Genomic DNA, 13067 nt, shown 5'->3' with positions numbered 1-13067 from the left:
CGTTTCGCCCGAATTTGTCTTTCCCCGCTCCGCTGGGCTCTGGTCTTCTCCCTCCGCCCGGCTGTGTCCTTCCCGCCCTGCCGGGTTGTCCGCCCTACTCCGCCCGGCTGTACCCCTCTGTCTGCCCGGCTGTCTCTCCGAGCCGCCCGCTGACATCCGCACTGCCAGCTGCGTTCCCCAGCACCACTGGCTGTCTCCCCCTGCACAGCCGGCTGTGTTCCCCAGCACGGCTCGCTGTCCCCCTGCACGGCCCGCTGTGTCCCCAGCACGGCCCGCTGTCGCCCCGCACAGCCGGCTGTGTCCCCCGCCCCGGCTGCTGTATCCGCCCGCCCCGTACGGTCCGGGCGGTACCGCTGGACAAGAGCGAAGTTGCCGCTGCCGTAGGGGGGCCCGTCCAGCTCTCGCGGAGCACCTGGAGGGGAGCGGATCCCCTCCAGCCCAAACTGACCTGGTACCAGCGCCAGCCTCCTCCGGCCGCCTCTGCGCGGTTCCCCTGCACTGCTTCCGCAAAGGGTTAAAGCCTTTAAAGAGAAGAAAACAGCAGAAAGCATAGTTATGCCTTCAAACGCCGGTGCTCCTTGCCAGATCCTATCCTAAGCCAATGAAATGTGCCTTGCAAAGAAAGAAGGGAAAAGTCATAATTTACGGCTGTGGAGCCAACAGCAGCCTGGGAGACTACGGCCCCCGCCTGTGGCTGCCCATGAGCTGCCAGATCCCCCCGGCCACGCTCCCCACACCACGAGGCACAGCAAGAGCAGAAGAGATAATGTAGGGACGGAGCACGAGGTACACTGGAAAGGCCAAATGTCGCACCCTACCAGTTGTTCAAACCACACCTAAACCTCAAAGACCAGCCAGATACCACCAGCCCTGGATGGCATCCTCCCACCACGACAGATTTCTGGCTGCCTCATCCACACCCCTGTGCTTGGCCCCAAGCAACATTAGGCAATAGCTCATTTGCTCTGAATAATTTATAGATCTATTTTATTATTATTCTGATTTCCCAGAACCAAGGCAAGTCATCTTGTACCTGCCCCTCACATGGCACAAGGATACCCTAGGGACCAGACTGAGACTTGCTGTTTTTCCATACCTTCAGATTTTTTTCTGGATGGCAAGGAGAGGGATTTAAAAATCAATGAAGTAAAATGTTTCAGGCCAAATTCACTGCTAAACTGTGTGCTGTGGCTCCCTGAAAACCTGATGTCCTGGAGAAGCTGGCAGGAGCTGCCACACTGGAGCAACTGGTCCTGCCAGCCCAGAAGCCTCAAGCACAAATGGATTTGGGACGGCACAGAATGGAATTGCCATCCCAGAAATCACAAGATAGTGAGCCACGAATGCAGTTTCTTCCTTTCCATCCTGAAGTGGTTCAGAGTGTAAAAAAAACCCCAAACATTCCCCACCCCGCCCCCAGCAATTATGGCCATTGGATTGTTCCTCCAGGAATCAGCGGTGATCTTCAGCATGTCAGTGATTCGTTCTGCATTGCTAAGTCACTCCATAAGAAAGCAAAAGGCAGATTGATCAAAAAGGCTCTTCGACTTTGCCACAGTCTTGGCACAGGATAACCTCTCAAATTTATTCTGCCACATGATTTTCACATCAGATGCCAAAAAGTGCTGCTTTACAGCAAAAGCTAACCAGGTCCAGCAACTCAAGCATCTAAATGGACAATTTACTTTGTCTCAAGTCTCAAATGTCTCTAGAATAGAAGAAAAGCAGCTGTCCTGCATATTACAGCTTCCTGGCCCCAGAGCACTACCTTAACTCCTCAAGCCCCAAAGGAGGGCTGCGAAGGGAAGAGCCAAAGGAGGTGGCAAACCTCCTTCAGGGCCTGTGCCTGATTATACAGATTAAAGTAGCTCCAGGGCTGCTCTGACTTCTGCCTGGTCTGGCTCCACCCTTCAGTACCCAAAAACGGGAAGAAAACAAAACGAGTGTTTGGAGCTGCCTGTGCATCGCCTGGTCTGTGCAAATTACCAAGTGAAAAAAAAAATTGTTTATATGAAGATGAGGGGGGAAATGGTTTTGCACAAGGCACAGTACCCTGAGAGGGGTTTAAAAAGAGGATTAATATTTGATGTGGTTCTTTATCACCAGTTTGAATGACGGTTCAGGTGCAGTGTAACTCTCCAGAGATGTGGAGATTTACACAGTATAGAAATCTCTACCTGCACCCTAGGTAATCCAACAAAATAATAGCAAAGGCAAAATAAGAACATCCTAGGCATCCTTAATTTGCCCATTATGTCTTTTTAATTGGGGTGTTTTACTCATTAAAAGCGTGGCATGTAATTTCATAATCCTATTTTAGGCTCCAAAACTAAGCTTCCAACATGCACATCTCATGCAGATGAAATCTTTACAAGAAACGTACAACTAAAAACCCCAAACCGCAAGAATAAACAGAGATCTCATTCAAGTTGGGGCTCTGCTACCTCACACTAAAACAAAAGTGAGCAACTATCAAAATTAACTAATTGCATCATAGCCAAGAATAAATGGATCGTCCCGCTGTGTGTCTGGTTTCATAGCACACACATTGTATTTTCATGAGCAGAGTGACATCGCTGCTCTTTAGGTCACATTTTAAGGTGTAGCATCACCAATTCAGAGACATGACAGGCTTTTTATTATATTTTCTGTTTATAATTTTGATTCAAATCCTCAGCAACACTTCAGATGCACAAATCCTTATTGAAACTGGCTTGATGCGGATTACAGCCTGAAGCACAAAGGAAGTCTTTATCACTTATGGCCAGTGTTTTAGGAGCTTATAACTGTAATCAGGTAGGAATTATATCAGCATGATCCATACAAGCTGAACCATGGCAAAAAGCTTTTGTCTATTTGACCTTCCCATGACAATAATAAAAATGGAAAACGTGCAACAAACAGGTGCCACTGAAGGTAGAATCACTGTCCACTGCAGGCAGAAGTTACTACTTTGTATTTTGAAAGAAAAATTAGTCATTAATTAGTGGAAGCAGATCCTTGTATGTTGCATTGTTATCCAGGATTATTTCATTAGGATCTGCTGACCCAATTTCTGCATTGGAAAGAGAATAACATTTTTTCACACTATTGGGATTGAGGAAAAGAAAAAATAATAACATAGATTATTCAAACTTTTAAAAATACGGTTGCAATCAAGGACAGGTACCTGTACTGGTATCTCTACAGAAGCCACATGAAACGAGGACCATTACAAATATGTAATGATGTCTTCCCTAGAATCGGATTTTGGTTTCCTTAAAATACATAATTCCTAATTAAAACATATGGAATCCAGCTAATACAGCCTCATGACTAAGGGATTTAGTGAAGAGCAGGAATTTTTTTTTATTACTGCTATGATGGTCCCCTCTGTCACAGGTCATCCTTAGCTTACTCCTCCTGCAATCACCCTGGGGATAGCTGACTCAGATAAATTGAAAGAGCTTCATTTGGGAAGCTTCCCCAACACATGAAAGGATTCGCCTCCTAATCTGTCAAAATCCAATAACGTTAAAGCAACTGCAACCTGCTGACAGCTCAGCAGGACCCCCAAACCCATGGGCAGGACCCACAGCCCAGCACAGGTTGGGACTAAAGCCCACCTTGCAAGCATCAAAAGGAGAGGTTTCTGCTGCTGAAATATTTTGTGCCCAGGTGGTGTGAGCTCACAGGGTCTGAGAGGTTCAGCCACCCCAGGAGGCTGCCAGTCCCCAAGCACTCACCCCTTGCCCACAGCCACGAGCTCACACAAGGAGGGATGCATGTCCCCAGAGTCCTGCTCTCTGCCCCTCATCTTCACTGGCACAAAGACTCACCTCCACATGTCTGACACTGGAGTCCTTTATAATGGACCACCCCAGGTGTGCTTGGTGCTCTGCTCAGAGCACTTACAGCCACTCACCTGCATGGCTCAGAGCAGCGGCTGCTCTTTCATGAGGCCTTACTGAAGCCTTTGGAGGGGGACAATGCCACAAGCCCTGCTTACAAAGTGAGGGACAGAGTAAAGATCTCCCCCAAAGCCACCCCATAGCAGGGACAACCCTTCTAATACTGAGCCTACAAAACCACCACAGGCAGGTATTTTCTCTTTTTTATAAACTGCTCTCTCTTGCTAATAATTTCCATGTGCCAGTCAAGTAACAAGAGAACCTGGGAGTAACATCACACTTGCTGCATATTCCTAAAAACATCACCTGAGGAGTTCAAGAAACCCTTTCTACCAAGCCCAGGGCAAAATGGAACCCTTGTAACCTCCTAAAAGCAAAGGCTAAGGTTACCTTGGAAGGCAACTTGTCCTGCCCAGGAGTGATGGTGGTTTGTGGAGGACAAGGAAAACAGTGCTGGTGAGAAGAGCTCTGCTGCCCTCCCAGTGCAGACACCTGGGTGTGGTTTTGTGACCTGCCAATCCTCCTGCACGCAGCTCTCCTTGTCCTTAATGGCAGATGTGTGTCAAATTCTCTGGCAGGTTGAACCAGCATTATTTTTTAAAGGGATAGCTGTGCTTTTTTTGCCCATTACACTGCTGGAAAGGAATCCAGATGCCACTCACACCAGCCTGAGCCATTCCTGCAGCAGCAGGGACAGTCACTCCAGGGGAGCAGCTCTTTCCATGCCTCTAAGGACTTTTCAAGGAAAGTTGATTTTCCCTTTTTTCTTTCTGTTTCAGCTCAGTCAATAGCACTTTTGTGTAAGCACAGCAGCTGAAGTAGGCCTTGTTTTCAGTGTTTTGGGACCTGTTTGATTTTTTATATTTTTATTGCAGAGCCCACAAGGGAGGACAACCTTCTGGTGAAGTTACCTGCCACTTACAGCACCTGGTGACAAAGGCTAATGTACCTCCTGCTTGCCCTGTCACAATCTCTAAGATGAAGTCTACAAAGTCTGCAATTTACCCATTGCCTTTAATCCTGCAGATAATGGCATAACGAGATCCAGTGTCTGGGGGTTGAACCTAAACTCTATACTTAGATGTCCATTCCAGTGAAAGTAGTTTACAAGCAGGGTTCAAGAGCAAGGCAGCCTCTCCTGCACTGGCAGGAGACATCAAGACCAGATCTCTGGGAGAGATGACTGAGGTCAACCATAAATTAACAGGCTCATTGTGAGGGGAAAAAATAATAATTCTGTGTCCAATTGCATGGTCTGGTATGAAGGAGACCAGAGGAGATGGGCCAGTAAGTCTTTTCTGCACTCATGAACTTTCTGAGCCCTTCTTATCCGGAGGGGGAAAATGGCAAGGGCTCCCTTTGCCATGTTACCATGGCTGATTCTTAATCACTAGCAGGGCTGGCAGTAGCTGTTGTGCAACACCACTTTCCCCAGCGCAGGGCCCTGTTCCCCTGCAATGCTCCCAACCCCTGCTGGTCTCAGAAGAATTGAGCCCAAAGCTCCACATAGCAATTCAAATGCATCACCAGACATTAGGCCACCGGGTTAACCACTGTTTAATTTCGTCACATTTGTTTGTGAGTTATGTACGTGCCTTTCTTTTGTCAACATCTCCTTTTAGAAAGGATATTGATTTTGTTTTCAAAGGCTCTCGAAAATAAAATGAATGACTACATTCTAAGGAAGAGTCATTTTCTCAACAGCTGTAAATAATTTATTGTTCGCAACCCACCCAGATCAAAAGATACTTCATCAACTGATGTGGCAAAATCTGGTGCAAGCTGCATTTCTATTATCTCAGATCCAATTAACCATTTGGAGCAGACTAAAACATAACTAGATCAATCCAGAATCAGATTAATATCCAATCCATAATCACATTAATCACAATCTGTCCATAATTAGCCATCAGATAATCCCATTGGACAGGAGGTGACATGCAGTATCCCATTATCTCATTAATTATCTATTTTCAGTATCAGACATTGTGCCCAAACACAAGGAAATGTTTTTTAGAGGAAAAATGGATGGGGAATTCTCATTTTGCTACATCTGCCCCACTGAAGCTCCCAGTGTCTCAGTGTTGGAGTTTTACAACATTTCTTTGTTTTGCCATATTCTGCTAGGACCAAGAGAGTTTTTTTGAGAGACGTCATCTTTTTAATAAAATATGACTGTCTTAGGAAGATGGATAAATACATTTGTTTCATGTGAACAAATTTGTGAAGGAAAGAAAATGCTTCATCAAAGGTTTTAATGGTAACATGATAACAATAGCTTTGCAATGCTAAATCTTATTGCAGATGGTTCCTGTCCTTTTTTGTAATGTAAGTGAAATTGCGTTCCATCTGTTTTAATTTTATAATGGACTTAATCCATGGCTGGCTCTGAAAGAATCAGCGTTTACTGCCTTTGCAATCTGCTGCAAACACAAAAAAAAGTTACCATTTCCCCCTTCTAGAGGGAACTTGTATTTGTATTTGGGAGCAAACCCCAGAGTTGCTCTGTAGAGAGCAGAAGTACCCTTAGCCAGCCTCATCCCGTGGCCAGGCAGCCCCTGCCAGCTCTCGCACCAAACCCAACCCGAACTGCTGCAATAGAGATTGGAATCTCTGGACCCTGGGTGGAGGAGAGCAAGGAGTAATCAGTGTGGCATGAGAGATTGCATTTGGCTTTGACTAGAAAATGCTTCCAGCAGTTCCAAGTTACCTGAAGGCAGTATTCCAGAGGTGCTCCCTGGACTGAATTATTCTGTGATTTTATGATGTGCTTTCCCTTACCATCCCGCAGATGAACCAACAATTAACCTGTTTGTAAAGCATGTGGTATTGAGCTAGTTCAGTGCCAGGCATTACCTGTAGTCATTTCAAAGCTCTTTGTATGTCACACAGAGGAGGTACAGGGCTTTCAACATTTCCCTGGCAAATAATTTTTTGGGCTTTCCTACTAAACTGCCTGTGCAGCACTGCCTACCCTATTCCTACCTGCCTGGTTGTGAAGTGAGTCCAGTCCAACCATACCTGCCTGGTGTGAGCACATTGCTCTGTTTGGGTACAGGTGTGACTGCAGCACAGCTTTGCATAGGTTTGGCAAAGTTTGTTTGGCTCAGCTGTATCTTAACTACTTCCTAAACTGGTGGGAGGTTTGGGAGAGCAGAAAGGATCCTGCCCTTGAGTGGGAAAAGGGTGATGCAACACAGAGCATCCCTGCCAAGCTGCTGTATTCTTAGACATGTCTCATTCTCCTATCACTCTGACATTTTTGCATTTTATTGTTAACACATGCAGATACTGACTCACCCAGGACTCCAAATTCTGGCTCAGGCTGAAATCACCCTTCTGTACCCTCTTTTCTGCCAGGTGCCTGGGCGTGGACCTGTGCTGCCCCACAGTGCTGCAGAGGTTCCCATCACCCATCCCTCAGGGTCACTTCAGTTTGAAGAACCAACCAAACTCTGCCAATTGTCTTCATACCTCTCACCCACCACCCAGCTCTGCCACCGGCAAGCGAGCCATGCTAGCTGCAGGCAGCAGTCAGACCGCAACCCCCAGCAGGCGCCACACAGGCAGGGAGCTCACCCTGCCCTGAGGATGTCACTGCTGCACCGCGCCTCTGCACCTTCGCACATGCAGGGGCAGGCAGGGATACCGAAATCCCTTGGTGACATGCGTCCCTGCTGAAGCGGGTGCTTCAAATGCCATCCATCCTTCTTTCCCCCGCAGCTATTGTACGAATGTAAAAGCTTGCTTTCAACATTTGGGGTCCTCAAAGGGGTAGCAGGAGATGTGGTCAGGCTAGGAGAGCAGGTCAAATAGTGAAGCACTTTATCCAAAGGGTTCTCTCCCCCCTCCCCGGCTTCTGGGGTTTCATACCTGCAGGGTGCCTGACTCGCACAAAAGACAAGTGCTTCAGCTGGAAAACCCATCCCGCCCCTCTCCTCTGAGAAAAATGAGCGCAGCCTGCCCTTCCTGAGCCAACATCTAAAGTCACCGTGCCATTCCCAAGCCATACAGGTTGGCAAATGCCTGTCAAATTCCATGTGTAAAATTAAAAAGGCAACTGCATGGAGGAGAAGGACCAAAGCCCCAAGACAGCGGCAGTCTCAATTCCAGCATATATAAGCTTCCCTGGACCTTATGAGGTACTCGTGCTGCTATGCTGCAAAGTCTTGGGGAATTTAACACTGAGTCAAAGGCCACTAAAGTGCTTTCCCTATTTTTCTGCTAATGCACGGGAAGCCCATAGAGACTGGGGGAAAGAGGGAAGAAAAAAGAACAGAAGGATAAAAAAGCAAAAGGAGAGGTTCAGCTGCGGAAACAGGTGCATGAAAATGCGGTAAAATACTATTTTTCTCCGCTAATTTCAACTCGTCGCGGGGCTGCTGCCCAGGACGGCCGCCCCGACGCTGCGGTCGTTCTGTTGGGGTCCGTTGGGGCGGCTCTCCCGCACACGAGCCTCGGCAGGGAACTGCTCCGCGGGTGCGCAGCGTCGAGCCGGTGTCCGCCGCGCAGCCCCCTCCCGTGTGCCGCAGAGATGCTCGCTGCGCAGCGCCGGGACTGTCCCGCCGCGCCCGCCCGCGGGCACCTGCCAGCGGCGCGCCGAAACGCGGGGAAAAGAACAACGAAATAAAACGCAAAAGAGACGAGAAAGAGAAGGAAGGGGGAAATAAATAGAGAAAATAATAGGCGAACTAAAACTCCAGAAGAATGACAGGGAAAAGAGAGGAGGAAAACCGGCTACAATGAATCTCCCTCTCCTCGGGCTGCCGACGCCGCCGTTCCCTGTGCGCACAGGGCCGAGGCGCACGGCGGCGGGCGGGCCGGAGGGTCCCGCGGCCGCGAGGAGCGCAGGGCGCGGAGGAGCCGGTCCCGAGGGGCACGGGGCCGCGCGCCCCGTCAGTGCCGGCGTCGTGCGACTCCGGGCCGGGTCCCGCGGGGCGTGCGCCCCTCTCCGCGCCCATTGTTCGGCAGCGCCAATCCGCGGGCTCTCCCCGCGGCCGCCAATCGCCTCCGGGGGCCGCGCGGTGAGGTCAGCGCCGCTGCGCGCTGACATCACGGCGCGGCCCGGCGGGGCGGGCCCGGGGGGGCGGGCGCGGCCCCCGCCCCGCGCCGCGCGGGTAGTGGTGGAGCGGCGGCTCCGCATCCCGCATCGCTGCCGGTGCGCAGGGGGCCGCCCGTATGGTGGACATCCTCCTCCCGCGGCCGCTCCCGGGCGCCATGGGGGAGCCCTCCAAGAGTAAGTGCGCGCAGCGCAGCGGAACGCGGGGCCGGGGCGGGCGGGCGTGCGCGGGACCCTGCGGGTCGAGCTCCGCGCCGCCTCTGCCGTCGGGTGCACGGGCGGACCGCGGGCGCGCTGACAGCGCCGGGAAGGGCTGCGGCCCCACGGCGGGCGCGGGCGGCTGCGGGTTCGGCCCGTGGCAACTCCGGTGCTGCTATTCCCGTTCGTGCCCAGCGCTTCCCGGCCCCGCTGGCCCCATTCCTTACCGAATGCATGTCCTTTCTGCTGTCCCTGCCGCTGAGCTCATTTCTTTCGGCTGTTTCCATTTCTTTGCTTCCCTCTGCTCTTCCTTTCTTTCTTTCTTTGCCCATGTTACCGTTTTTCTTTCTTTATCTCTTTTGTGTTTCAGTTTGTCTTTTTAAAAATTTCTCTTTCGTTTGTTTGTTTGTTTTTAAATTTCATTTTCTTTCTGTTCTTGTTTTATTTCTCTTTCTATCTCTTTCATTCCATGTCTCTCACTGTTTCCATTTCTCCATGTCCCCATTTTAACAGTCTGGGGTTTGGATGCTTTTATATCTCTTTTCGTCATCCTGTTTTAATTTCATTTTCCTTCTTTCTTTTCTTCCTTCTTTCTTTGTTTCTTTCCTTATTTCTTTCAAGTTTTCCTCAGCCGTTGTTTTATTGTTTTTATGTTTCTGCTTTTATTTTCCCTTTCTGAAATTCTACTTTTAAGTCTCTGTCTTTCTGCATTTATTTGCCTTGATCAAGTTTCTTTTTTTCCTTTCTTTTTATTTTCCTTTTTTTTTTCCCCTGGTCGTATTAATTTGTCTCCTTTAGTGTTTCCATCCTTTCTGTGCTTGTGTCGGTCTTTATTTCTCTTTCTTCCTATTTTGGAAAAAAACCCAAAACAAATCAGAGTAAGAAAAAAGGATGAAGTGTACAAAAGAAAAAGTGCCTTTCCCTAATTGCTGGCCTCTGCTCTGGCTCATTGCTGGCTCTGACCGTACCCCGCTCGCTCCCGGCAGGGCGGCCGGGGCTGGCCCTGTGCGCGGGCTGCGGGGGCCGCATCCAGGACCCCTTCCTGCTGCGGGTGTCGCCGGACCTGGAGTGGCACGTCGCCTGCCTCAAGTGCGCCGAGTGCGGGCAGCCCCTGGACGAGACCTGCACATGCTTCCTGCGCGACGGCAAGGCCTACTGCAAACGGGATTACAGCAGGTGACCCCGAATGCGCCAACGCTCGTTAGAAAAAAAAAATAACCCAGCCCCGAAAAAGCACAAAAACCCCTTAAGCCCCCCGAATTTCCCCCAACGAAAACCCGACTCTCGGCCGCTGCCCGCCCCCGCGGCACCGCCTGGAGCCGCCCTGACGGCTCGTCGCGTCCCCGCAGGCTCTTCGGCATCAAGTGCGCCCAGTGCCGGGCGGCGTTCAGCAGCAGCGACCTGGTGATGCGCGCCCGCGACCACGTCTATCACCTGGAGTGCTTCCGCTGCGCCGCCTGCGGCCGCCAGCTCCTGCCCGGAGACCAGTTCTGCCTGCGGGAGCGCGACCTGCTCTGCCGCGCCGACCACGGGCCGGTCCCCGACGGCGCCGCCGCCCGCGGAGCGCGCAGCCCCGCGCTGCCGCCGGCCGCCGCCGCGCACCTCGCAGGTACCGGCTCCGCGGCGGGGCGGGCGGCGGGGCGGGGAGGGTGTCGGGGGTGCTGCGGCGGGCGAGCGGGCGGCGGCGCTGACGGTGCGCGCCCTCCCCGCCCGTCGCAGAGCCGGTGCCCGGGCGGCCGCCCGCCCCGCGGCCGCCGGCGCACAAGGCGGCCGAGAAGACCACCCGCGTGCGGACGGTGCTGAACGAGAAGCAGCTGCACACGCTGCGGACCTGCTACGCCGCCAACCCGCGCCCCGACGCCCTGATGAAGGAGCAGCTCGTGGAAATGACGGGGCTCAGTCCCCGCGTCATCCGCGTCTGGTTCCAGAACAAGCGCTGCAAGGACAAGAAAAAGTCCATCCTCATGAAGCAGCTCCAGCAGCAGCAGCACAGCGACAAGACGGTGAGTGCCCGCCCTCCCCGCCGGCTAGGGAGGTGTGGGTGGGGGGCTCGGGCCCGCGGGCTCGGGCCGCAGTCTCGCTGAATCCCCGTGTGCCCGCAGAGCCTGCAGGGCCTCACCGGGACGCCGCTGGTGGCCGGCAGCCCCATCCGCCACGAGAGCGCCGTGCAGGGCAGCGCCGTGGAGGTCCAGACCTACCAGCCGCCCTGGAAGGCGCTCAGCGAGTTCGCCCTGCAGAGCGACCTGGAGCAGCCCGCCGCCTTCCAGCAGCTGGTGAGCCGAGCCGGGCCGTCCGTCGGGCCGCAGGGGACGGGCAGATCCCAGCCCGCCGGGCCCGGGCGCTGCGGGAGGGGGACGGGGCAGGGGGCGACCGCGCCGGGCCCTCACCACCGCTGCTCCCCCAGGTCTCCTTCTCCGAGTCCGGCTCCTTGGGCACATCCTCCGGCAGCGACGTGACCTCGCTGTCGTCCCAGCTCCCCGACACCCCCAACAGCATGGTACCCAGCCCGGCCGAGACGTGAAGCGGCCGTTCTGCCCCGCCGCGGGACCTCCGCATGCCTGCGCTCCCTGCATGAGACACCCGGCCCCGGGCCGCTCCCAGAGCGCCGGACAAACGCCTTTGTTTTTTAATTATTCTTATTTAAAAACAAACAAAAAAAATGTTACTGACGGCCAAAAAAGCACCGGGATCCTCGCTGCCTTCACTAGACCGGAGAGAGAGCCCCCGCCCTGGTTATTTCGTGGTTTTGTTTTTTTTCCCTGCGGATTTCGATGTTTCTTTTCCCCAAAAGAAACAGGCGGATTTCCCTGCCGAAGCCCGGCACGGTGACAGGCTGCCTCGCCCGCCGCTTGCCCTGGGGACGGTTTTTCTTCCCTTTTTGAAAGGGGAAAACAAATAATAATTAAAAAAAACAAACTACAAAAGGGGGGAGAGACTCCTTCGGCGTGCGGCCGCGGAGACGGCCTGGACCTCCCTCCGCGGAGCCGCGCCGTCCAGCCTCATCTCACACCGATGCCTCTCCCGGGCCGCGGTGCCCGGCCCCGCACGATCGCTGGAAAAACGGGACACGGAAACGAGACTTTTTAACGGGAAAACCAGTACTAATAATGTTAAGTTATCAATGGACGAAGGACGGATTGTTTGCGCCTTTAACGATCAAAAGTAAGTTATTGTTATTTATTGTCAGAGTCAGCGGTTGAATAGTGGGATTAAATATTTTGGACTTAATAAAAAAAAAAAAAAGAAAACAAAAAATGGATTGAAACGAAAAAAACCAAAACGAACTGAAAAAAGTTGCGGAAGGGCGGCGAAGGGGCACGGCAGGCGCGGAGCGGCGCGGCCATACGGATGGGGAGCGGAACAGAGCGGGTCGGGACGGGCACAGCACCGGCTTCTCCCGCACGGCCCCGCCGCACCGCGCTAATCGGCTTTCAGAACCGGGGCCGCTTATTTATAGCCGGGGAGGCGGAGCGCAGGTTTCCCTTTCGGAGTAGCCCCCAGGCTCGCCCGGCCGTGCCCGCACCTGCCGCGGTGCGAGGCCGCCTCGGCTCCTCCGGGGGGGCCGCGGGGCTGGGCGGAGAGGGGCTCCCCGGGGCGGCGAGGCGAGGCGAGGCGAGGCGAGCCCTACCCTCCCGCGTATCCATCCCCCCAGGCAGACCCAGGCGGCGACTCCTTCCTTATCTGCCTCTGGCATCACCGGGGCCGCTCCAGCTCCCGCGCCCTCCCCCTTACCGCGCGGGACTGCTCAGCACCAGCTCCCCGCGGCACCGCAGGCCCGGCCAAGCTCAAGGCTCGGCGAGCCGCGCCCCCGTCCCCATCCCCGGGCACCCGGGGAGCTGGGGGAGAGCCGGGCCCTGCTGGAGCCCTCCGGGCTGCAAGGGATGGGCAGCGCGGCGCAGGGGTGGCTCCACCAGCTCGAC

The 13067-nt window shown here is 53.4% G+C and overlaps 1 protein-coding gene across 1 annotated transcript; it reads left to right on the top strand.

Annotated features, from left to right (window-relative positions):
- The first annotated feature begins 9068 nt into the window (after positions 1-9068).
- ISL2 (ISL LIM homeobox 2) lies at positions 9069-12361 on the top strand. The gene is made up of 6 exons (XM_014879161.2): positions 9069-9126; positions 10134-10323; positions 10497-10756; positions 10867-11150; positions 11250-11420; positions 11552-12361. The coding sequence occupies exons 1-6, from the start codon at positions 9069-9071 to the stop codon at positions 11666-11668; spliced, it is 1080 nt and encodes a 359-aa protein (XP_014734647.1). The 3' UTR covers positions 11669-12361.
- The last annotated feature ends 706 nt before the right edge of the window (positions 12362-13067 follow it).

This window comes from Sturnus vulgaris, chromosome 13 (assembly GCF_052056855.1).
Source record: "Sturnus vulgaris isolate bStuVul1 chromosome 13, bStuVul1.hap1, whole genome shotgun sequence".
NCBI classification, from domain to species: Eukaryota; Metazoa; Chordata; class Aves; order Passeriformes; family Sturnidae; genus Sturnus; species Sturnus vulgaris.
The sequence above is the reverse complement of the archived record's forward strand: the minus strand, read 5'-3'. Positions and strand labels throughout refer to the sequence as shown.